We start from the raw sequence: 25082 nt of genomic DNA on the forward strand, positions 1-25082 counted from the left end.
ATCAATTCTCAAAGTCCAGCTGGCCCCAAACCGTGAACATTTACAACAAAAGCAAGTTCAGTGTGCACTTCCAGCTGGCCCTGTGAGGAGGGGCTAGTAGTGTCCACAAGAGGGACCTAGTGAGAGGGGCTCTTATCCTCATCAAACACAGCATGTCAAAAAAAGAAAGAAAAGAGGAAAAAAAGGCATGAACCATTTCAGGGATATTGGTCACTACAGTGGACAGCTATTTATAAGTTGGCTCTTAAAAGTGCCAATAACAGGATTTTAAAAAAGTAGCATTATTATGTGAATTAGAATCATTCGACTGCATACAACAATTTGGTAAAGCGCAGATGAGATGAGCGCAGAAATTTTAATTTGCCGTTTAGCCCCTGCCTGTCATTATAGCGCTCTGGCGTCCCCAACAGGAGGGTGACGTCGGCAGGGTCATGGTTTCATCTGATTTAGAATTAAGCCCATTGAGGGGGAATTATTCAGAACGAGGACAATGCGATAAAGAGAGCAACAAAATTTCATTGTTTCAATCTCTCTACTCCAATATTTTTACAGGATATTCTTTTTTTCAAAGTATTTTCCCCCAATTGCTATATAAATGGTATGGTCATGACAAATGTCACTCTTTCAAAGTCTTATTCTCGCCTTTCGAAGCGAAAAATCATACAAAACTACCCGGAATCATGTCACACGGCGGCGGGGTTGCTATTGTCTTCGCTGATCGGGAACCCACCCGGTGGCAAGCAAGTTGCAGCTCATCGTTCTCCTGCTGCGGGCAGGAGAGCTCGATTGCCGGGGAAGCAGCTGGAGAATGACCGCCAGACAAACCGGCCTATTTCGGAGGAGCGGGTAGCTGCCACATGGTCAACACGAATATGCCGTAAATTAATGCTTAACTACACGGCAAGGACAGTGAGAGTGAGAGACAGTAAACAGTGAGAGAGCGGCGTGAAGTTGTTGTGCAGCTAACATGGCATAATGTGTCTGAGGAGAACTTTTCTACATGTCCGTCCATGATCAAATGTAAGTAAATAGTCCTTTATTTAAAGACAGTTTGTAGTGTTTACTTTGTAATCGCTGTATTTGCGGCCATTTTTAACACAAAGTTGCAATTTCTGATGGGGTGGAAAATTTGACAGAATACCGGGCACACGAAGAGGGCAATAAGCCGAGTATTGCACTCTCCCAGTGGGCACGCGAAGGACCGAGGGGGTTGTGTGACAAGCCGCCGGTCGTCAGCCGAGTGGCATTCTTGGTGGACAAGGAGCATTGTCAGCCACAAAATGCAAGCCACCGCCGTATTAAAACGTGTGCCATGATCCCAGTCTTTGACATAATACAAAATGCGATGTTTGCTCACTTCCTCGTAGGTCGAACGGTCCCACAGTTGTCGGACTTGTTTTGGCCATTCTCCGAGGGTGAACGGGAACTTTTTGAAACCCAAAAAGGCTCACACGCCTCTCCTTGGTGCAGCAACAAAGCCCTGCAGCACATTTGGCTGGCATGATGCGAAAAATAAACGACTTAATCCACAAAATCGACTGAATCCGCAGTCCATCTGCATGTCATAAACAATGCTGTACTGTGAGATGTTGACCCGGGTGACGTCACATTCACATTCGTCCTCAACCTGAGACTGGAGCCGGAAGTCACCTATTTTCGTGATGTGGGATTTAAAAATTGAAGAAATAAAATGATCGCTTCCACACACATCCAAGCGGTCCATTTCATTCAGGAGCATAAAATACCGCGTCAAATATGAAATAAACATGCTTTTTGGTGTCACAGGCACTTTAAAAACCTTTTGTCCTTTATAGACCAAATGACTATTTTAGGTCATTAAAAAAAACTTTTTTTAGACTCTTAAGCAGGGGTGAAAGTGGGCCGGAACCGTCCGGTATGCCGTTCAGGTAAAAGATTCGAGGCCGGAACGGGGCGGACGGTGCTTTGATCACGATCTACTAACGTCAGATCATAGACTTCATAATTATATTGACAGAACATATTCAACAGGCACTGCACCATGTATTCAAGTAGGAGGCCATCCCACATTCCGCTTTTGTTACTCGCAGTCGTTCGCAGCGACACATGCAGCGATCCAACGCCAATTTAGGTTGAAAAAGTACGAAAGCTGTACCGCATACAAACAGGAAGGATTGCCTCAGGAGTGATTTGTTCGAGGATTCCAGGTCAATATTATATTTTTCATACCATGCATGCATTTTGAAACGTTGTAAAAAAAATCAATGGGAGGAATTAGCCGCTACGGCATTGGTGTCATAGTATGCAATATTTACGTAAAATAAATGCTAACTGCATGTTTTTTTTTTTTTTTTTTGCTTTAAACCAAGAATCGAAACTGTTTACATCCATATCTATAAAGAATTCAGTGATTAAAGCATTTATTCACAAGAATTTTCAACGGAAAAAGCTCTTTGTCTGCGTTTCCACTCGGTTAGCTTTGACGGAGATAGGCCCAATATTGCCCCGTCCATATATTATGAAATCTATGATTGCGAGATAATAGCGTTAGGATGTTAATGTTGTCTGATAAGCAGAAAACATCTTGGTCGCCTGGGTTTTAATAGTGTTTATTGTTCAAGAAAGAATATTGACATTATAGCGGGAGTATCTAAATATTTGATATAATAATGATGTCTATAATATATCTAGATAGACGTGTCAAAACATAAAGTAGATTTGTTCAACATTAAGCAGCTATCAACAGCGGGGACACTCCATCAAGAAGGGATAGCCATTCGTTCGAACACTGGCACATTCAGCAAGTGAAATGGGGTAAATGTAAAGGCTGAGTTATGCTTCTGCAGCAGACTTACGACCCTCCGCCGTAGCCTGATGTACACCTCCACAAAATCCTGAATACGCGTCACGTCAACGCGTGGTGAGGTGATGCAAATGGACTGTGATTGGTCTGCTCAGACTGTTGTTACCGGTTCAACACGAAATCTCCGCCATTCTTGCGCTACATTCAAAAATGGACCAAGCCAACGAGAAGATCATCGAAGAGGTCCTCAAGTACGACCACCTGTATCTTTTGTCAAGGCACAATAAAGACTGCCAAATTGCAAGCAATTGGAAGGAAGGAGGAAGGAGATTGCTGATTATACGGGGTTGGAGGTCAGCGAATGCTTAAAAAAATGGAAGAACCTCCGATACAAGTATGTGAGTGTTCGGAAGCGAATGGCCACACGAAGCAATGACCCAGCCGGCCAAAAACTGCCAGCTTTTTATCACTTTATGTCATATTTTTGGTTGGCGCACTTTATCATTTATTCTGTACATATGTTTGCTGTGAGTCTGTGCCTTATTTAAATTTTATACTTCAAGGATATGAAGAATAAAGCACAGGTTTGGTGTCAGAAGAGTTGTTTTGATGTTTCATTTTCAACAACAGACAGTTCACACACTAAATACATCATGACTGATTGAAAGTGCCTCGGTGCTTTTATGATAACGTGTTTACCATAAAACATAGTTTGGGAAGTTCCATAGCCACCAGAAATCTGCTGTGGCTTCCCGCTGGCTGGTTGTAGGACACGGCAAAGAAATCGGACAAAACGCTGGATAGCGCAGCTTGCTGACTTTCACTCGATGCTAAAATTTGTAATGTGACTGCCAGTCTCTGTACGGCATCATAAGCCGGACAGACCACCTCCGCAACCGTCTTCTGCTTCGCCTGCGCCTCAACATTTGTATAATCAACATTTGTCGTTCAATGTTGATGAGCTGAAGATCCACATCCAAGCGTTCCATCCCCGTTGGCATTGTTGTCAAACCGGAAGAAAACTAGATGAAGTCGACAAGAGTCCCCCCAAACCGTACAAACACAACGGCACACCCCTCTAGTGGCTTGGCGGGGAAATTACAGAGCAACGCATTCCCTTGCCGCAGAACTATCGAATGCTCATTGACGCCGTAGGGTCTACATCGTCGCTACGCCATCACCACGATGCAGAAGCACAACTCAGCCTTAAGTCTTATGTAAATAATTCACTTAATAGTGGTAGGGTCTATACTATCCTTACAACAACATCATTTAAATGACCTGTATAACTGAACTCATTATATAATGCAAATAAGGTTGTTTAAAAGTCGGTGGGGACAATTTGAGCTTCCTGAAAAGTTGCTAGTGTTACAGTGGTATGAAAAAGTATCTGAACCTTTTTGAATTTCTTACATTTCTGCATAAAATCACCATCAAATGGGATCTGATCTTTGTCAAAATCACAGATATGAAAATGCAGTGTCTGCTTTAACTAAAACCACCCAAACATTTATAGGTTTTCATATTTTAATGAGGATAGCATCCAAACAATAACATAAGCGGGACAAATAAGTAAGTGAACCCTCTGCCTAAGGGGATTTAAAGAGCATACGACAGGAGAAAAAAAGTCTTAAATGGCATTATTATGTGAATTAGAATCATATTTTGAGACAATTCGACTATATACAACAATTTAGCAAAGCGCAGATGACGAGAAATTAGTACTTTAATCTGCCAGTTAGCCACGCCTACCATTATAGGGCTCAGTGGCGGTCCTGGCTACTTTCGCGCCCTGGGCGAACCACCCCATCAACCCCCCCCCCCCCCCCCCCCCCAACCGACATCCAAACTACCCCCCCGCCGACATCAAACACAACAATGTGTTACGTTTTTTACTTTATTTTATTAAATATATTATTGAACAACAACACGAAGAACAAGAAATACTAAAAGATAAATGAATGAAATAATAGTATATAATTGAATTTGAATATGAATTTACAATTAAGATACAATATGTAAGTTAGATCACACCTAACATGCATCAGTTACCCAATTAAAATAAACCATAACAATGCACAAATTATTATCATTTGTCAACATCTTGTAACATCTCTTGTTAATAGTTTATATCTCTTGTTAATAGTTTATATTGTTATATCTTTAATTTTTTAATAGTTTATTGACTGCATGCACCAATATCACCACAGCAAATTCCTTTTATGTGTAAAACCGTACTTGGCAATAAAGCTTTTTCTGATTCTGATCCTATTGACACACTACAAATTATTCAAAAAGCTATATTACATAAAGCTTACAAAACATCATGTCAATGTATATGACATGAATGTTATTTAAGTTAGCATAGACCCACGCATAGCATTAAAAATTCCACAGTCACGGCGTACTATTGTTTACCAAATTCCCAGACTAATAAGCCTGTGTGAACTTGCACTTGTTGTGTTGTAAACACAAACTAGCCTACTGGAGAAATGGTAGCTGTTAGTTCAGCAAAGCTAACAACACAGTCGTCTTCTGTGGCTAAGTAGCAACATATTAGCAAGAGGATAATAACATAGCGTATAGGCTACTGTTTCATTACATGCACAATTAACGTCACTCATAGAGACCTGCATACCTTTATCTTTAGAACGTTTCTCCTCTTCTTCTTTCCTTGTCTTCCTGAACTGGGTAACTGATGGTTTTTTTGGTCGTTTGTCCATGATGCAGCACCCTTGACTCGACTCACATCATCACCTTTTCCGTCCGTCAACCACCAGAGTCAAGATTGACGTGATGTAAACAAATACACGTTGATGCAGGCACAGATTCGTTGTTCTTTTTTTTTTTTTTTAACATTTTACAAAGACATTTATTGGGTTATGTCATAACCTGATACATTTAATAATAGCTATGTTAATTTCATGAATTAAATACAATTTATTTGGAAGCAGGAGTTTGTGTTGTGTGGCCTGGGATCATGATGGGTCAGTCTATCCCCCGCCCCCCTCCTTGCTTTTCCTCTGAGAGCGAGTGAGACTCGTCCTGCTCACTCACTCTGCAGTTGCGAGCAGCTGAACCCCTCCCGTCTTCCCCTGCCTTTTCTTCTGACACACACGACTCTCAGCAGCAGTTGACATGATAGTAAGGGGCCCCCCATACCTTAGCGCCCACTCTACTAACTTGACGTGGAAATGAGCGGTATTAGTCTAGAAAACTAGCGGATTTTTTTTTTTTTTTTTTTTTCTCGAGGGCGCTTGTGCGCCTCCAAATAGATTGCGCCCTGGGCGGTCACCCACATTGCCCATAGCAAAACTCGCCTGTGAGTGGCATAAAAAAGTATCTTTTATTAGGGCTTTAGCGTCCCCAACAGGTGGATGACGTCAGCGGTAGACTGGGCTCATTGGTTTTACTATTCAGCCCATTGAGGGGGAATTATTCAGAACGAGGAAAACGCGACAAAGAGAGCCGCAAAATGTCATTGTTTCTGTCTCTTACTTCAATATTTTTACAGGATATTCTTTTTATCCAAGTATTTTCCCCAATTGCTAAATAAATGGCATGGTCATGACAAATAACAGTCTTGTGCTAAGTGGAATATGAAATAATAAAAATGCATTTATTCAGGACGACATGGCAAAATCACTCCATAATGGTCAAAACTGTCGACTTCACCTTTACTGTCGCACCTCCCGAACGATATTTTATGACACCTAATCGGATATATGTCATTTCCCTTCCCCGGCTTCGGAGAATGTAAACAAACCAAAAGGTGTGACAGCTAGCCGACATGCTAACCCGAACCGAGTGATGTTTCAAAGTCTTCGAAGCGGAAAATCACACATAACTAGCCTGGATTATATGACATGACAACTGGGTTGTAGATTGTCTCCGCGGATCAGCAAACCACCCGGCAGAGAGCAATTTACAGTCCATTCCCCAGAGGAGGGTGGCTGCAGTTGTTGTGCAGCTAACGTGCTGCTAATGTGCATGAGGAGAGCTTTTTACATGCCAATCAATGATCAAACGTAAGTAGTCCTTTATTTAAAGAAAGTTTGTAGTGTTTACTTTGTAATAGCTGTATTAATATTTGACATAATACTAAACAAGATGTTTACTCACTTCCTCGTAAGTCCAATGGTCCCACAGTAGTCGGGCTTGTTTTGGCCAATATCCACGGTGAATGGGAACCTTTTGAAACTCCAAAAAGGCGCATACGTCTCTCCCTCATATAGAATGATTTTTCTGCAGCCGTTCGGCTGGCGTGATGCGAAAAATAAACGTATTAATCCGCAAAATCAGCTGAATCCTTCGTCCTTATACACAACAGTACGCTGTATAGTGAAGAGGACGCCTTCTACCGTACACATCACAGAGCCCTCCTCCTCAATGCAAGACTGAAGCCACTCATTTTCATGGCGCGGGATTCAAAAAACTAAATAAATATAGCGATCGCTTCCACAAACATCCAAGCGGTCCATATCATTCAGGAGCATAAAATACCGCGTGTATTATGAAATAAACATGCTTTTTCATGTCACATGCACTTTAAAGAGCAATTTAAACCAATTTTTACCAAATATTTTAAGTCAGGTGTGTGCACTGATGAGTGGTTTCTAGCTGCCCTGCCCACTATAAAACACACACCGGGTAAGAATTGTCTCGATGAGAAGCATTGTCTGATGTGCATCATGGTTTGGTCAAAAGAGCTGTCTGAAGACCTGCAATCAAGGATTATTGATTTGTATAAAGCTAGGAAAGGATTAAAAAAAAAACATCTCTAAAAGTCTGGATGTTCATCAGTCGACAGACAGAGAAGTTGTCTACAAATGGAAAGAGTTTGACACTGTTGCTTTTCTCCCAATGAGTGGCCGTTCACCAAAGATGACGCCAGGAGTTCAGTGCAGAATACTCAGAGAGGTAAAAAAAAAAAAAAAAAAAAACAGAGTGTCTGCTAAAGACTTACAGAAATCACTGGTACAGTCCAATATCTCTGTGCACACATAAACTACAGTATATGTGAAACTATGGCCAAGAATGGTGTTTATGGATGGACTCCACGGAAGGAAAAAATAATAAATGTTTCATGCTTAATGTTTGCAAAAAGGCACTCGGAGACGCCACAGATTTTGTGGACTGATGAAACCAAAGTTTCATTGTTTGGGAGTAACACACAATGTCATGTGTGGAGGAAAAATGGAACAGCTCATCAACATCAACACCTCATCCAGCATGGAGGAAAGAGCATCATGATCTGAGGCTATTTTGAAGCTTTGGGGTCTGGACAACTTGCAATCATTATTGGAAAAATGAATTCAAAAGTTTATCAGGATGTTTTGCAGGAAAACCTGAGACCGTCTGTCAGACAGTTGAAGCAGAAATGTGGATGGATGCTGCAACAAGACAATGATCGAAAACACAGAAGTAAATCGACTTCAGAATGGTTTCAGAAAAACAAAATACACATACTGGAGTGGCCAAGTCAAATTCCAGACTTGAACCCCATTGAGATGCTGTGGGATGACCTAAAGACAGCGATTTATGCCAGACATCCCTGGAATCTGACTGAACTACAGTTGTTTTGTAGTGAAGAATGGGCCAAGATTTGTCCTGATTGGTGTGCCAGACTGATCTGCAGCTGCAGGAAGCGTTGAAGTTTTTGCTCCCAAAGGGGGGGGCAAAAATATTAAATATGATGGTTATTTTTCCCTGAAAACCTATGAATGTTTGGGTGGTTTTAGTTCAAGCAGACACTGTTTTTTCACCTGTGTGAATTTGAAAAAGATCAGATCACATTTGATGGTGATTTTATGCTGAAATGTGAGAAATTCCGAAAGGTTCAGATACTTTTTCATGCCACTGTATGTCCTTATGGTCCCTGTGCAAACCTACGCCCTTGGATAAATCCCCAAAAGAGTGACGTGCAATACTTTTGGATTTAAGTGTACAGTAAATGGTTGGAGCCAGAGTGTGGGCTCGACGGACACCATGTGTGTGTGTCCATCACGCTGCCACGCCGGCTGCGCGCCCGCCAAGAATCCCAGGAAATGATCTGCTGCTGCAATCTCCTATTATAGCAGCAGGCTGTGGGAGGGCACAGGGCAACATTGCTTCCTCCCTCCTGGCCTTTTACGCTCGAGTGGGGCCAGAGAAGCTGTGATCGGGTAGATTTGCCTGTGATAAGGTCCAGTAGAAGATGGAAAAGATGAAGAATATGTTAGCCCTATTGAGTTGTTGGCCACTTGCTGACACGCCGTGTCACAAAACTAAGCGCCCATCAAACATTCACCAAATTAACTCCAGGAAATTGTTTTCCGCAAAGCATATCTCCTCATAGATGTATCCACAGTGTGTCGAAAGCTCATTCCAGAATGAGCTGTCCTCATTTATAAATAGTTGTCAGGCTGTTTGTTTCATCCGTGTGATACTCGACACCGCAGGATCTCGTAGACCCGCACGCTAGCTCCAAGCCCCCCATTCTGTCCCCCCACGATGGACACTCGCTCTGGGACAACGCCTCTATTTCTGTTTGCTCCACGGCCCGGGACCCGCAAGGTAGCTCGGGTCTCCAAAAGGACCTCATAGAGGACTTGGCTTGGAGGGTGAAGACGGTGCGGCCATAAGGCTGGATCCCCTCCCATCAACAAGGCCTTTTTTTGGTGGGGAGGGGGAGTTTTAAATCAGTGGAAGGCTAAAATGATGGAATATAAACTTGGAAGGTAAGATTGACATTTTTGTATGAAGATATTCCAATGAGACAAAGGCTAACAACACAATTCAGGTGTCTTTTTTGTTGAAATTCAAATGCAAGTGCTTAAAACCAGACATCTGATTAGTCCCATTGAGAAATACTAAATTAAATGATATAACACTGCTACCAAGAACATATTAATTGCAGTTCTGTCCTTCTTTGGCCCTCTTACTATGCTGTCAGGTTTACATGTCGCAGGTCTTTCACTGCACAAAAATAAACTAGTCACATGCAATAATGAACCAAAACTAACCACAACTTGATTGTATGAACAAAAAATGTTCCCTTTAGCTCATTGCCGTCAAAGAACAGTACATTTCTTAGCTTTTCTTGTTGTGTATGAACACTAATTAATGCCCAACATATATTCGCACCCAAAATGACAAAAACGATGCAAATTTAAAGTACTCTATGTGATGTAGGTGCACCATGGCAGCAGAGCTGGAAGGCTTAGATGTTCTTTAAATACTTCTGGATGGCTTCCAGGTAAGGAGATATTAATGAACTTGGATACTCTCCTCTGTTTGGTAGCTAAAATAAAACCCAATGGCATGCTTGTGATGCTATCGGTGCTTCTTTACACTTTGAAAGCTGATTGATTAGGATTTTGAACATTTTCCCTGTGCTTGCATTGGTTTGCAAAAACATGCATGTTAATATTACTCGAGTTGAAATTGTCTCTTGGTATGAATGTGTGTGTGACTGGATTTTATTGCGCTGTTTAAACTTTGTTCATGTAAATGATGGGACATTTACCAACTTGTGGTAGAATTTTTTATTTTTATTTTTTCAAATTTTAAGAAGGTCCATAGTAACTTACTTTACGATGTGTTGCAATCCATGAGCGGTGAAGCAATTGAAACTGGCACTTAAAATGCAGCAGTGTCTGTTCAACAAACTCACAAAGTGGGCAAGTGCTGCAACAGACGCCTTGTTTAAAGTGGGGCACATAGTATCAAAACATAAAAAGCCTTCCACCAATAACAGGATTGTAAAAGAGGCGTCACAGTGGTGGCTGTAATGTTATTCCAGTAGCACAAAACTAAGACGGAAATTCTGTTTGCCTTTGCTAATGTACAACTTGGTGCAAATACGATGGCAAGGAAAGTGTCTGAGCTGTCTGTGGATGTGTTAAAACCATAGGAATTGGATGTAAACAGATGCAAGTAGTTTTCAATGCAAAGTCTGTTGATAGAGCAGAGCAGTGTTCTCAGCATTTCTGGAGGTTAGTAGACCCAGACAACTTTAAGAACCTTCAACAAGTAGCTCTAAAAGTGTCAGCTTCGTTAGTTCTACATACCTCTGTGAGTCGGCCTTTTCTGATGTGAAAGTAATGAATTCATAATTGACTCGTAGATTGCATACATGTCACACATACATCTGACAAAGGTTTATGCATGACAGATTATTTAGGTAACAATATCTGTTTTTTTTTTTTTGTTTTTTTGCATTGTTTTTTATTTATTTTTTTTACAGTATTCTTTTTTACTTTTAGGGTTATGAGATTTGAATTCCAATTTTTTTTATTATTGTAACACAGTATTCTTACTTATAAATAATTGCAGGTTTGAAAAATGAGTTGCTCCCTTTTTGTTTTGTAAAAGCAGCTCTCATTAGAAAAAAAAAAAGGTTCAGGACCCCCGCTGTAAACAATTTGAAAAATCACTCCCCTATTTGAGTTACCCAGTTCTGATTAACCATATTGTAAAATTCCACTAAATTGAGTTGCAATTACAAGAGCTGTATGGAAACAATTTTTGGACTTGCAACAATGCTAATTTGTGTATAGAATTGTACTGCGTCATACGAAGAAGTGTGTTCATGTACATATAGTATATACTGTATATAATGTTGAGTCTTTTATTTTTAGTATTATCTCAGTATCGCAGTATTATGTATTCTATTTCACCATGTGATAAACAATTTCAGTAAGAAACACATTGTTGGATTAAAAAAATCAAGCATTAAAGGGGAACTTCAGATTTTTTTTACATTAGGCTTAATCTTGAAGTTAGTGGGGGTTTAACTTGGTGCAGTTGATTTCAACAAATTCCGTGCAGTTTGTCACTTATTTGTTAGTTACAGGGCTCCATCCAGTGGCTAAGCTAACGCGAGTCAATGGTCCCGTCTTAGCATGCCAATATAAAATGCAAGCATGAGAATCACCAATGACCCATGCAGCCAATAGTGTTGGCTCTGTTTTCAGGATAAAGTTATTACAGTTTACCATTGCATGTCAATAATTCAAGTATGAACAAGCAACATTTGTAATCCAGCAGCTCTGCAGAGAACAGGCTCCAGAGCGAAGTGATATTTTTTCCACCTGTGTGTTTAAAGTCATAGCCAGCCGCAAGCAACCACAGTTAATATTGTTCCTCGTTCTTCATTGGGAATTTGTGAAAACTTTCATTTGCCAATATCTTCTGTTTCCACAGCCTCTAAATGCACATTTCACTGTGTTGCCGTTCTTCAGTCACGACTGATGAGTAGATTGATGCTGCATTCAACGAAGGTGGGAAGTCGGAGTTTTCCAACCTCCGACCAGGAAAAATATCATTGGAAGCAACTTGAACTGTAAGGCACTCGTCATGAAGTCAAAAAAAAAAAAAAGTACCCCTAGTTGCTTCAATCTGACGTTACTCGACAAACTGGAACTGCCAGTCGAAAATCAGACCGTCGATAGTAAAACTAAAGAAGGCAATTTACAGTGTGTGCTATTTACCTTAGCAGTCGTTTTTCCTCCACTATTTGACCGCTTACGAGAAAACAGGTTTGTAGGAAGTCAAAATGTCTTTTCACGGCCAAAATAATAATCAACTTCGCGATCAGCCATCTTGCTGTTTACATTCGCTCGGAACACCTTGAGGTCGCAACTGGTACCATCCGACTTCCCACCTTCCTCGATTGCAGCATGAGCACGGGTGACTGAAGCACTCCTCTCTATTGTGGTCATATTACACATCTAAAAAACATAGTCCCCCAATATGAAATGAATTATGGCAGTTTGGTGTGACATTGTTTGAGCCCCATGGGTATTTTGAACAATGATGTGCATTTGAATTTATTTAACTATGTTAGATCTGTTAACTTTGTTTTTTATTCACATGCTAAGATAGGACTAACGACTCGCGCTAGCTTTGCCATTCTGGAGCCCCGACACTAACAAATAACTGACAAACTGCACGGAATTTGTTTAACTCAACTCCACCGACGAATTAAACCGAAAATTATTAACCTAATGTCATAAATTCTGATCTTTGAGAAGCCACAATTATAAAATGTCTCTAAATATTTCACTTCATGAAAATGTTCAGCTGTTGTTCGCACTGGGAGCCATGTTGGCTGCTGAAACATGGGAAATGCTGAATGACAACGGATCGACAAATAATTATTTAGTAGAATAATTTAAAGTTGGAGCACATTTCACATTTATGCAGATCGTTTAACCCTTTAGAGAGCGACACGGATAGGTGATGCGAGGAACCGGGAGCTATTATTTGAGACAGTAATAAAATAATATTAAAATGCAGGTTTTTTTCCAACCCGACAAAATGACCCAAACAGTAACTAATGCATTAATAATTAATAAATAAGTCAGTAAGTAAGTAACACAAGTGTTCACAGTTGGGATCATAAAGGCCTAAGTAAATAATGCTGGTGCAAATAATTGGTTTTCCTTAAATAACTCACGTGAGCATTTCTTTGGTGTACATAGCAACGGTGAAGCTTGTCACAAACAAAGTCGGCAAGGTCAGACTCATTGAGGGAGGGATTAACTGTTTTGAGAGCCACATACTTTACAGCAACGGATTTGTAATGGAGGCAGAGCTATGCATCAGAGAGCAACACAACACGAGCCACACTTCCTCCCTTTGCTGTATGTCTGGCATGTGTCTTTTTGGCCTGGAACTGCCATTTACAGTATATACAAGCATGCCCTTGTGTGTCTCAGTAGGGTCTGTCAGTTGTGTTTAGTTTTTGACTTAGCATCTTATCCTAAATTTAAATATTCACTTCATTTTTAACATATTGTCAGGAAACCAACATAGTAATACCACTTACTTTTGTTTTGCAGGGGAGTTCCAGGATTTGTTCAGATAAAGGACAACTAAGATGCACAGCTCCTTAGTGGCTTCTACCCAAAGCTCAGGGTTGTTAAGATCTTTGGTGAAACACTGAATGGGTTTCTGAAATGAAGGTTTGAATAAATGACTAAGCTCACTTTAACTGAGTCAGCATCATGACGTCAGTGGAGAAACGCCGCTCCAGCCGAAAGAGTGGCGGACATCGGAAGCAGAGCGATGGAGGCTTTAGCGATACCTCCAGCGGTGGATCTTTTTTGGACGAGACCGACCGCGAAGTCCGTACCCTAACAGACAAAGCCTTCAGGAGTCTCTGCATCGGAGATGAGGCCGTTTATAATGACTCGGACCTCGGTCCAGCATCGCCGTACATCCAGAGAGACAGACACCGGGCCTTCAGTCAGGGAAGAACGGAGAAAGAGGACAATGACATGGAGGAGCTTAAAAGAGCGGCTAATGAGAGCTTCAGCTTGATGGTGCAGCAGTATGAGCAGGATTGGATCAATGAAGGAATGTATGGGGCAGATATGAACAGAAATTCACAGTGGGATGGCTGTGGAGACAGGACGCATGAAAAGGTTTCTGCCACATTCCAAGACTGCTTTATGGAAATGACCCAAGAGAACCGGTCTCTTGGAGAGGACCCTATTGGCTATTTCAGCAATGGACCCACAGATTTGAGTTTGCAGCATCGAAGAAGCCGTTCAAGAGTTTCCTCACTTATCAGAGCATTTAACACAGAGGATGGTGGGGTCATGGATGATCAACTCAGAGAGTGGAACAATGAAGCACAATGGAATAGACCAGGTCTGATGAACACGGCATCATCATATCAGCAAAACTTTACCAATGGCCATTTCCCTATGGTTGGACAGTTCTCATCCCAAAACACTAACCTTTACTCTACAGAAGCAGGTGCAGTGCATCACATGCACACTGCTTCATCTTTAATGAGACTATCCCACTATAACCAAAATATGATGACACAAGTCGACTGTAACACCAACTTCTTTATACACAGCGAACTCAGTCCTTTCAAAGTATGGAGAGACCATAACAGGTTTCAACAAGAAGAGGTCTCAAGGTTTATGCAGTGTTCAGAGTTCCCTAAGTGGGGCAAAACACCCATGTATAAGGAACTTCCACTGGACCCCCAAATGAACGGTTCCTCTATGTTTCAAGGGAGGAGCAGGAGGCACAACAGGACAATGATGGCCACTGTTGCTCCCAAACATCCATTACAATCCATCTCAACCTCCGCAAGGTTGCAGAAAGCTTCTGCTTTGGAGAAACGCTGTGAGTCTGAGAAAGTAGTACATCATCCCCACAGGACCAGGACACAGAGTCTTGGAACAAATAGACTTCAATCCCAGCGACCATCAACGGCATCACCTACCGTAGAAACGCCTACACATTTTCAGGAAACCATCAAATCGGTTAAGGGCCACCACCAACAGGTTAAAATAACGTCAGAGCCAAGCATAAACCATCAGATGAACGACAATAGACATAATGCACTTTGCAATGATACTCTGTTTGGAGTCAAAACAGAGCGAAGCATTGCAAGCCATTACATCGGTACTGCCTCAAATGCTGTTCAGCTGCTTTCACCACAAGCAGAGCCACCAGAAAGTAGACAGGACACAGGTTCTCCCCAACTTGTGGAACACCCACCAGTACGTGCGGAAAGCAGGGGGGGCACCCCAGATGTAAGGATGTCAAGCTATAAATCCAGAGCCAGCAGCATTCTCTTTAATCTCAAAGACAACAGGAAGAGGGTAAAAAGTACATACAGCCCAGCCAAATTTAAAGGATTTGAGACAACAGAAAAAAGTATTGAACCTCCTTTCCAAAAATCCAAAGACATCGTGATTGATATACCAGAGTGTTTACAACCAGACCTTCAGGAATCCAGCTGGACTGACTCTGCCTCACACCAATATGTTAAACCTTATCACAGCCCCACACTTTTATCCCCTGGAATGATTTCTCAGCCTGATAAAGGCCACATTCCAGACTACAAAGCAACTCAAAGACAAAATGAGATAGTCCATCAGTCTGGGTACATAGCTGAAAATGACACCAGCAATGACTTAAATTCTGGTCAGAATTACAATGAAGACTTGCCACCATTTTGTCTATTTAGGCAAGATGTAGCTAATTTTCAAGGGGGGACAGAGTTATACACACGTAAGTCATTTCATAACACCACAGACATGCGCTGGCAAATGGATGAAAATAAGGAAGTTGCCCATTTGAAAGAAGCAGATATGAGGCATTTCACAGAGGGTGCTCATCTAAATCAGAAAAAACTAAATCATAGCGGTGTTTCGAAGGGAAGGTGGAGACCTCCAGATGCCCTGAACATTAGACAACTGTCTCCAAATGAAGTTGATGCTACATGGGATCAGGACACCTCACCTTTCATAGAAAAACACCAAAATGCTATGGCTAATCTACAAACTACCACCGCAAAGGAGATTAGTTCACACAGAGATGACCATGGAAGAGAGAATCAGCAAGACACAAATAAAGAAGCCAAGAAGACCCCACAGAATGATGCGCCTGTACGAAACCCAACCTATTATGGCCAGGACAGGACAGAAAATTATTTCCATCAGAACAAGAATGTAAATGTAAATAAAACTGATATGTACAGTCAAGAAACTAGTCAGTATGCACCATCATTCAAGCAAGAACAGCCAAAACCCGCTGAGCAGCAATACGCATCTGAAAGCCAAAATACTTCATCAATTGTCCCTGAAAGGACAGAGCGGCTCCATCAAGTGAAGAATGAACAATCAGTTGAAGTAAAGGCTGTGCAAATTACACCAAAACAAATACAATCAGAGCAAAGACAAACAGAAGAGTCTAAAGCTCAGAAGTGGGGTCACCAGGGGCATTCTAAAGATGATACTTGGCAAGACACTGGTTTCATTGAAGAACATGCGCAAACAGCAACAACAATTAAAACAAGGTCAGACCAGGTAAAACTGGAACAGGATGAAACACAAGAGCGAAAAATGGAGCAGATCAGAGGGAAAGAAAAAGACAGAACAAATGAGAAACAGACAGCTCCAACTCAAGTTAGAGATGATGAAGAAGAAGCGAACAATGTAAAAGTACAAGCTGTGGAAATGACAGGTGTGCAGAGTGGATTGGTCCAAGCAGAACAAACTGACTTGAAAGATCTAAAAGGCAAAGAGAGATCACAAGAGTCAGGTAAAATTCAACCGTCTCAGACAGACAACACCACCCTTGTTGAAGTTGAAGCAAAACAAAGAAGAATTGAACAAGAAGGTGAAAGGAAAATGTTAGAGGAAGTAAAAGCGAGAAACTTTACAGAAGATGTAACCATAGCAACGCAAATTAACACAGAAAAGGCTAAACTACAAACTAATACAGAACGCGTAAATACAAAAATGGAAGGGAAAGGTGGAAAAAATGAGCAGACTGACAAAAAACCTGGGAAAGAATCAACAATCAATGCTCAACCTAAAAAAGAGATACAGGGCGCCAAAGAGACAAATTCTGTAGCCAGGAAGGTAGAGCTCGCCAAAGTGGAATTAACCAACATGGAGCTAGCTAAAGTAGCACTTATAAAACACCAACACATAAAAGAAAGATCATCAAAGCCTGCAGCATTCTTAATAATGCAGCGTCACGTAAAGAGTGAGCCGAATAAAGTTGAGCGTGTAAAGGCAGAGCTAGCCAAAGCTAAAGTGGAGCTATCAAAAATAAAACAGAAAATGAAGGGAGAGAAAAGGGAGAAAGATAGATGTACAATGATCACAAAGGAGCATAGTGTTGCAAACAAGGATGAATCTGCAGAGGTGACTAACATTCAACTGACAGCACAAACAACAGACAAATCAGCTGCTAAAAAAGCATATAATACAAACCAAGAACATCATGGGGATGATTATTATCAAACTCTGAGAGAGAAATATGGCTTTACCAATTCAGTTTCACAGAAAATGTCACCGGGGGTTAACAGTTCTTCAAACGGTAACAATGTGACTTTGTCACTTGATGTTACAAAAGTTAATAATGACAATCCAAACAATGAATTTGCCAAACTCAGTGTTGAAACCAATAATATGGAGAAAGCGAATAAAGTGAATGAAAGTCTTTATGTCTACAGTGAGTCGTCCAAAGAATTCAAATTATCACAAGAAGACTGTTTAGTTTCTTGTGCGGATAAAAGAGCAAATGGTGACAGAGTTACTGATACAGGAAAGGACGATACCGTTAAAATCGCATACTTAACTTATCCTGACTCCCATTGTGCTGTTTCAAGCCAGACACAATCCGAGTCTATTCGAAATCCTGAAAGAAAACCTAAATCTGAGCGTCTGAAAGCAATGCCCCAAAGAGAGAAAGGTCAGACAAAACAGCAGATTCTGACTTCCAAAATAAAAGCTCATGCCGAGAAAGAGATTTCAGCCCTGATCGAAGGTTTCGCTTTACGGGAGGCCTTAACACCTAAAACTACAACTAAGCAATTACCAGCTGGTCATTTAAAGCAGAAACTCTCAATTCACGAGGTGCTCAGTGGTCATGAAATTTCCATACCCACTAATAGTACAACTAAGCATCAGGGGGGATCACCAGGAATTGAAGACAATGCAGTTTACAGCTCCAAAGGAATGGACAATCAAACTGTCAATCAACTGCAGAAGAGACTTCCACAAGAGCCCACAAAGAGCAACAACTTTACCCTAGAAAATCCAGCCAAAGAGATGAAAAGGACACCAGGTCAATCTGAGAGCAGAGAGCAGCAAGCAGATAATTACGAAATTAAGACCGCCAAACAAAATAAGGATCAAGAACCAAAGGATCTCAAAGACAAAACAGTGGTACAGCTCAATGAAAACTCTGAAAAGATACAATTGGAATCACTGAGCCAAAAATCTGATTCACCCATGGAAAACACAAAGTCATCGCAAACGACAGGTAAACTAACAGTTGTCCACAAAGACTTTGACTTTGGACAGACTAATAACTCTGTGGCTGAGGACAGTTTGCAGATCATGGGAATAAGTGTGACCGAAGTGAAAGTAAACAATGAGAACAAAGTGGTAAATGCTGAACACAGCAAAAGTAGTAGTGCTGAGCCATATTTCCACAGCATAGGTATGGAAATGAGCAAGAAGAGTGAATGTTTGATACATATTGGCACAACACATGCAAGGGAAACTCATCCTATAGAGCAGGAAACTGCACTTGAAGTCTGTATGAATATTCAGGGTGAAGAAACCATAGAGAAAAGTCTCCCAGAGAATTTGACAGAGAAATTGGAATTTTCCCCACTCCTGAACCCTAAAATTCATGTAGAACCCCAAAGCAAAATACAAGTCAAAGAAACCATGCCTGGAAAAGATGTGACCCCGGCACACACTTTAAATTCTATAAATAAAGCAACAGATGAAACTCAACTCCTTCACGATAAACAGGACATAGCGGTAGCTGAAATGGATGCACCATGCACACTTGAAACACCTGACCTAGTAAAGTGCTGCAACATAGATCACAAGGAAATTCAAACCGGACAAATAGATTCACAATTAAAACAAGTAGCAGCCAAGTCTATAAACTCAGGACTCAACTACATTCAGGACCCTAACAAGGCTGTTGCTATAACTCAATCTGTCACACCATCCTTGGAAGAGGATGTGACACCCGCCGTAAGTCCATCTGAAGACGTCATAAAGAATAAAACTACACCCCTACCGGAAGAAAATAAATATGACAGAGCCATCCCGCATTTAAATAAGATTGAGAGCAAAAATGCATCTCCAAAACTCAAAGAGGCAAACACTGGAGTAATGAATCAGCTGATAGATGCTCACATAGACAATGCTGTCGTTACAGTTGTACCAGCAGTAAAGGGGGATGACCTGGTAGAGAAGCAGGAGAACAAAACACGCCCTGTTATGGCCGCAGTTGAGGAACTTCAGCATAACGCACCATTTAGTGCGGGTGAAAAAATGAGTGCATCAACCAAAGATCATGAAGCTAAACATCCTGCTTCAAAGGGCAGTGAGGAAAAGATGCAAGAGAAGTTGGAAGACAAACTAAGTGTAAAAAACGTTTTAGCCAGTGTAAAAAAATTGTCCGACTCAATGAAGCTAATGGATCAACTCAACAGTGTAAATCCAGCAAAAAAGGACACCAAGACTGACATGACACAGACTTTTGGGACTATATCAAATAAACAATCCAGTGAAGGAGACTACTTCCAAGTTGAAGGGATACCATTTAGGAATAATAACACACAAACAGATGTCTCAGATGTTTCAAAAGGAGTTGAACATTCAGAACGGTCATTGAATAAAAGTGGGTTGGAGTCTCAAGATAAGAGCATGAGAAAACACAAAACGGCTGTAATAGAGAAAAGCAATATAAAACAAACCGAAGGTTCCTCAGGTTTGCAAAGCTGTGAGAAGGTGTTGGCTACCCAAACAACGGACATGGGAAAACAGCAGTCAGAATTTAGATCAAGTTCATCAACAAGAGAAAGACATAACTCAAGAAATTCACAGCAAACGACAGAGGAGCCAGCAGTCAAATCAAAACCAAAGGTCAGAATGTCTACAATTCCTGAAATATCAGCACTTGCAGACTATGCCAGATTAAAAGTCATTGTCTCAGAAGACAGAGAAAACACAATTCCAGAATTCCCTCCTCACAGAAAAGAAGGATTCTTTCCATTGATACAGTCTCGTCATAGCAGACGCCCCGTGTTCTTTACTGATACACAAGAGCACTCTGTAAATGACAAAAGTGAGCAAAAAAAGATGGAGATCATCAGCAAAGTCATCAAAGAACCTAAACCTGTTGTTTTTCCCATTACTGAGAAAGAGCATCGGCGGACAGGGATGTTCAAACTTGGAGAGAAGGAAAAACCAGAGAAAACCATTTTTGATGTCAAAGACCATGAGGGAGTTGTGGAAAAACAGCCACAAGCTCTCACACAGAAAAAAACTATTTGTAAATCTCACAATGAAAATGAGGTCGACAGACAAGAGGCTCCTAAAATTGCAAGAACAATAGTTAGTCAGTTTAATAAAGAATCTATACTAAATTCCCCGATCAATAAACAAAGAGAAAGTTTACAGTTACACCAAAAAGTAGATGAAATCACAATTCCAGATGCAAAAGTAGATCATTTGATGCTCATGGAGAAGAACTCTTCTACTGAATCCACATTTGAGCCAGTTTGCCAAGACGGTACTTCAAAAAGTAGAAACACCATAAATAAAGTCACAGCAGGTGAAATAAAATTTGAAAAATCAAGGAAAGGAAAGCTTGAGACTTATCCAGAAGAGACAAAAGCCAAAAAAGAAGGGGATGCAAAAGACCAGCACAGAACCATCAAAAGAGGGGAAAAAAGACTTTCAGAAGAGGAAAAAGTGAAGATAGAGGAGAGAAGAGCTTTCTTATCAGAAGAGAGAAAGCGCGCCCAAAGAGAAGCAGCAAGGTGGGAAAAACTCAAAGAAACAGCTCAAAAAAAAGAAGAGGAAAGAAAGGCACGACAAACAGAGGGCAGGAGATCAAATCCAATAAATGATGAAAGAAGGATAGAAAGGGAAGAAGAAAACAGCCGAGAAGCCCAAGACAAAAGGGGAGGAAGCATATCAGTTCGAGAGAGAAGACTGAAACAGAGGCCGGCCGGGCGAACTGCTCAAGAGGACGAGCAGATAAGAGCTGTGCTCATTGAGGAACAACGTCTCACCAAAAGGATTGAGCAGAGGAGACTTGCTGAGGAGATTAGGCTGAAAAAGATTCAAGAGCGCCTGAGAGAGGAGCAGAGAAAAGTAAAGCAGAAAAGTGTCCAACAGATGGCACGCGAGAACAAAGAGGAAACTCATGCTGCTGAAACACAGATCGTTAGCGCAAAACTAAGAGAGAAGCCGCTGGATGAAGGTGAGATGGTGCATGCAACTCAAGAGCTTATAAGGGAGGATGATCTTACAGCTGAAAGGGAAGTGAATTTTGTAGCTCAAAGAGAGAAAGTATCAACAAGTGAGGAGCAGAACCGAGAAGAAATGTTGATGGATGCTCTTCAATACTATACCATCACCTCTACCAGTAAGAAACCCAAAGAAAGGCAAAAACACTCCCCGCTAACCCTTCAACATGGAAACCCTTCGTCTGTGCCAAGTGAAGGCTCTGGATTTCCCAGGGGGTTGCACAGGCCTCAAGCTCAGCCATCTCCTGCTCCTTCGCTCCCGCGTTCCACCACTTCCTCCCCTGCTCTTGGAGGCAAACCTTCGATGTTTAGAGTGAAAGATAACACCAAAGGTTCCACTTTCAAATCAGTAAAACCACGTTTTCATAAAAACTTGGTAGACGAGTCCAGAATGGGTTTGCCCATGGAATGGAGAGCAGAGAAAAGAGAGGATGAACGAGAGATAATGAGGCGTCACACCGGAACTCCCATCAATCCTGACGTAGTCACAGGAATAAACCAGCTTGCTCCTATTAACGAATCCCCTATCTCTCAGCCAGTTTCATCATTACAGGATAACTCCGCTCTTCCCCCTCCTCATAGGCCCTTCTGCAGGAGAAGCATTGCTCTGGATGACGACGACTCTCGGTCGGTCTTCAGTAACATCTCCGAGGATGTACAGAGTATTGCCACCAGTGTGGCTGATGTGGCGGATTTGAGAGGGCTGTGTGATAGCGAGAGGCCAGTATCAGCCTGTAGCTTTAGCAGTGATATGTCTCGTTTCGGGAAACCTCCAGCTGTTCCTCCAAAGAGTGAACAAGCCTTGCGCAAGGCACAAAGGCTCACTACTCGTAGGATAAGGAAAGAGGTGACGCAAAGCACAGCAACCAACCCTGCAGGCAAATCGCATGGGGAAGCCTCAAGTAGGCCTGCTTCTACCTCCACTGAGGTATGGTCCTTAAATTGCCATGCTGTGGCTTCTCCGCATTTTTCCCCTCCTGTCTCCCTCACCCATGCACCGACATTTGGGCCAAGCTTACCCTCTACACACAGAGAGAACCAGCACTTGCTCCCTTTCCATGCTTCTCCTCATACTACCGCCACTGCCACCCTCCCATCCACATCCCCTAATGTTACTGCAACAGAATCGCTCCATCATACTGCACCCTTGCCACACCCAGCCTTTCTTACCCCTGCAGCTGTATCCATACCAGTCACCTCTGCTCACGCCGCCACTCCTGTCCCCGTCCCTGCTGCCTCCCCTCCTGTCATTACATCTGCACCACATCCCACTACCTCCCTTCATACCACTGCACCCGTTCATTCATTTACCTTTCCTCATGCCGCCTCCCCAGTGTCCCGACACGCTACCACCCCTCGGGTCACTTCACCGAAATCCCATCCCGTTGCCTCACCTCATTCCACATCATTCTCAAAACACCAAGCTGTTTCCCCTCATATCACGGGCCTATCATCCAAGCCAGCTACCACTCCTCTGGCCTCAGCTCATATACTTGCAACTGTGAACCATCCACCCACGAGTCTTCACGTCACTGCTTCTGTTGCCCATCCCTTCCCGTACATCCCTGCTCTTGTCTCTCATCCAGTTGCCACCCCTCATGCCCCTGCACCCATCACATTCCCAGTGTCTTCCCCTAATTCTGCTTCCCAAATTACCCACCCTGCAGCAGCTTCAAAGATTGTTCATCATGTTCCTTCTTCTCCCACTCTACATTATACGACCCACCCAGCTCCGGTGACACAGTACCATGTAGAGTCAAGCTATCCCCAGTCCTATCCACTGACACAGCGCAAGGTGCTGCAAGACCTTGGCTCTGGCCAATACTTTCTCGTAGATGCACCTATTGAGGTGAAAATGAAGACTTTCTTAGATCCAGAAACTGGCAAGTATGTTCAGCTCAATGTCCGTGAGTCCGGGCAGAACATCTTTCAACCTCATCTCCAGCCTGTGTTAACCCAGCCACTATTCCCACAACTACATTTCCAACCCCCACTGCAACTCGAGCAACAACATAAACTTCTCTCTCCTGGTTCTTCAGCTGAGAACACTTTCACACTACATCAAGGCTACCAGTCGTATCCACAAGGTTACAAACCCCCTCGTATCTCCTCAATGTCATCCCAAATGGCATCCTCGGGAGTTTCAGTCCAGGATGAACCATATTTAGAAAATAACTCCATCACAAATCGATCCAATGAAACTCGCCCAAAAATTGACAGTCAACGCTGTAGCCCTGAGCAGACCCCATACATGGATACCGTTAATGACACAAATAAAACACAAAATATTGTTTACAGCACACATGAGTCCTTCTCAGGTAGTGACTCAAGCAAACAACTTGCAGACAGCCTATGTGAAAATGATAACTCGGTGTATTCAAGTTGCCGACCGTGCGATATAATACCTATGAGTGAACTGGATGACTTTATGGAGATGACTGACTGGTGACAGGGAGGGCGGAATTATAAAAACAAAAAGTTGTTTCGGGATTGTGCATTTTATTTTTACTTCCATGCTTTTCTTTATGGAAAAATGTCTCTGAATATTTTCAATTTGTCCTTGTGAAATGCTGTCATATTATTCATGCTTGGATTTATTGGGCTAAAACTTGTGCTACAGAGTTCACCATTCCATTGCCCTTTATGAATGTGAGATACAAATGATCTCTTTTGTGTAAACACATAGCACAACTTTTGGCTTCGTGATGCATGTCTTTTGATGCCATAATGCCAGGGAAGGTTCTGCTGATTGTGTAAAGCACTGTCTAATGAAGCACTATATGAAACTGTTGTAAAGTGTCATACAAAAGTCAGTATTTAATGTGAGAGGTTGTTTTTGTTTTTGCTGTGAAACAAAGTAGTGTGACATGTACTAAAAATACACTTGACTCAACAGAATAACTGCTCAGCCAAATGACTACCTTTCAGAAATTACCTGACTGCAGCAGATTTCATTTTGTGACTTGAAAACACAATAAAAGCAATAAGAAGATATTACTGTTATCTGTTTTGACTCTTGAAATGTTCCCATGGTCAGAATGACTGAAATTAAACATCTTTTCCTGCTGATTGCATACAACAATTAGGATGGGCTGTTTAAAGTGTGTCGATAGGTCCTGAGAGACTTAATAAACAAACAAAAAAAGATTTTGCAGCTTACATGTGTTGCCATTTTATTTCTGCGTGGAACCGATCCAAATGTTTCAATCCATGCACGCTATGCCAGTGGGATGTAATGGTTGAAATGACAGAAATAAGGAAAAAATCTTGATTTCCCTTGGCTGTAAAATTCAGACACAAGTGAAAACTGATAGTAACCCAATGTGGGCCCTACTTTCCTGAGAGCCAGTTAATTCTTTGGAAATGTGTAGCGTTTTTTAATAAAAATAAATAAATCAATGAATAAATAAAAGAGAAAAAAAAAATCATGACAGATTTTCAATTCCAAGTAATTTATTCTTCCGGTAATTGAGTGTGAATAGTATGAAAAAT

The 25082-nt window shown here is 41.7% G+C and overlaps 1 protein-coding gene across 1 annotated transcript; it reads left to right on the forward strand.

The window, feature by feature from the left end:
• Positions 1–9342: 9342 nt before the first annotated feature.
• LOC130922567 (uncharacterized) lies at positions 9343–24673 on the forward strand. The gene is made up of 3 exons (XM_057847397.1): positions 9343–9501; positions 9956–10019; positions 13609–24673. The coding sequence occupies exon 3, from the start codon at positions 13774–13776 to the stop codon at positions 24037–24039; it is 10266 nt and encodes a 3421-aa protein (XP_057703380.1). The 5' UTR covers positions 9343–9501; positions 9956–10019; positions 13609–13773; the 3' UTR covers positions 24040–24673.
• The last annotated feature ends 409 nt before the right edge of the window (positions 24674–25082 follow it).

Source organism: Corythoichthys intestinalis, chromosome 10, assembly GCF_030265065.1.
Source record: "Corythoichthys intestinalis isolate RoL2023-P3 chromosome 10, ASM3026506v1, whole genome shotgun sequence".
In the NCBI taxonomy this organism is placed as follows: Eukaryota; Metazoa; Chordata; class Actinopteri; order Syngnathiformes; family Syngnathidae; genus Corythoichthys; species Corythoichthys intestinalis.

What these genes read in the sequence shown, in the direction of transcription:
- LOC130922567 (XM_057847397.1), top strand. Translation starts at nt 13,774, where the DNA reads ATGACGTCAGTGGAGAAACGCCGCTCCAGCCGAAAGAGTGGCGGACAT.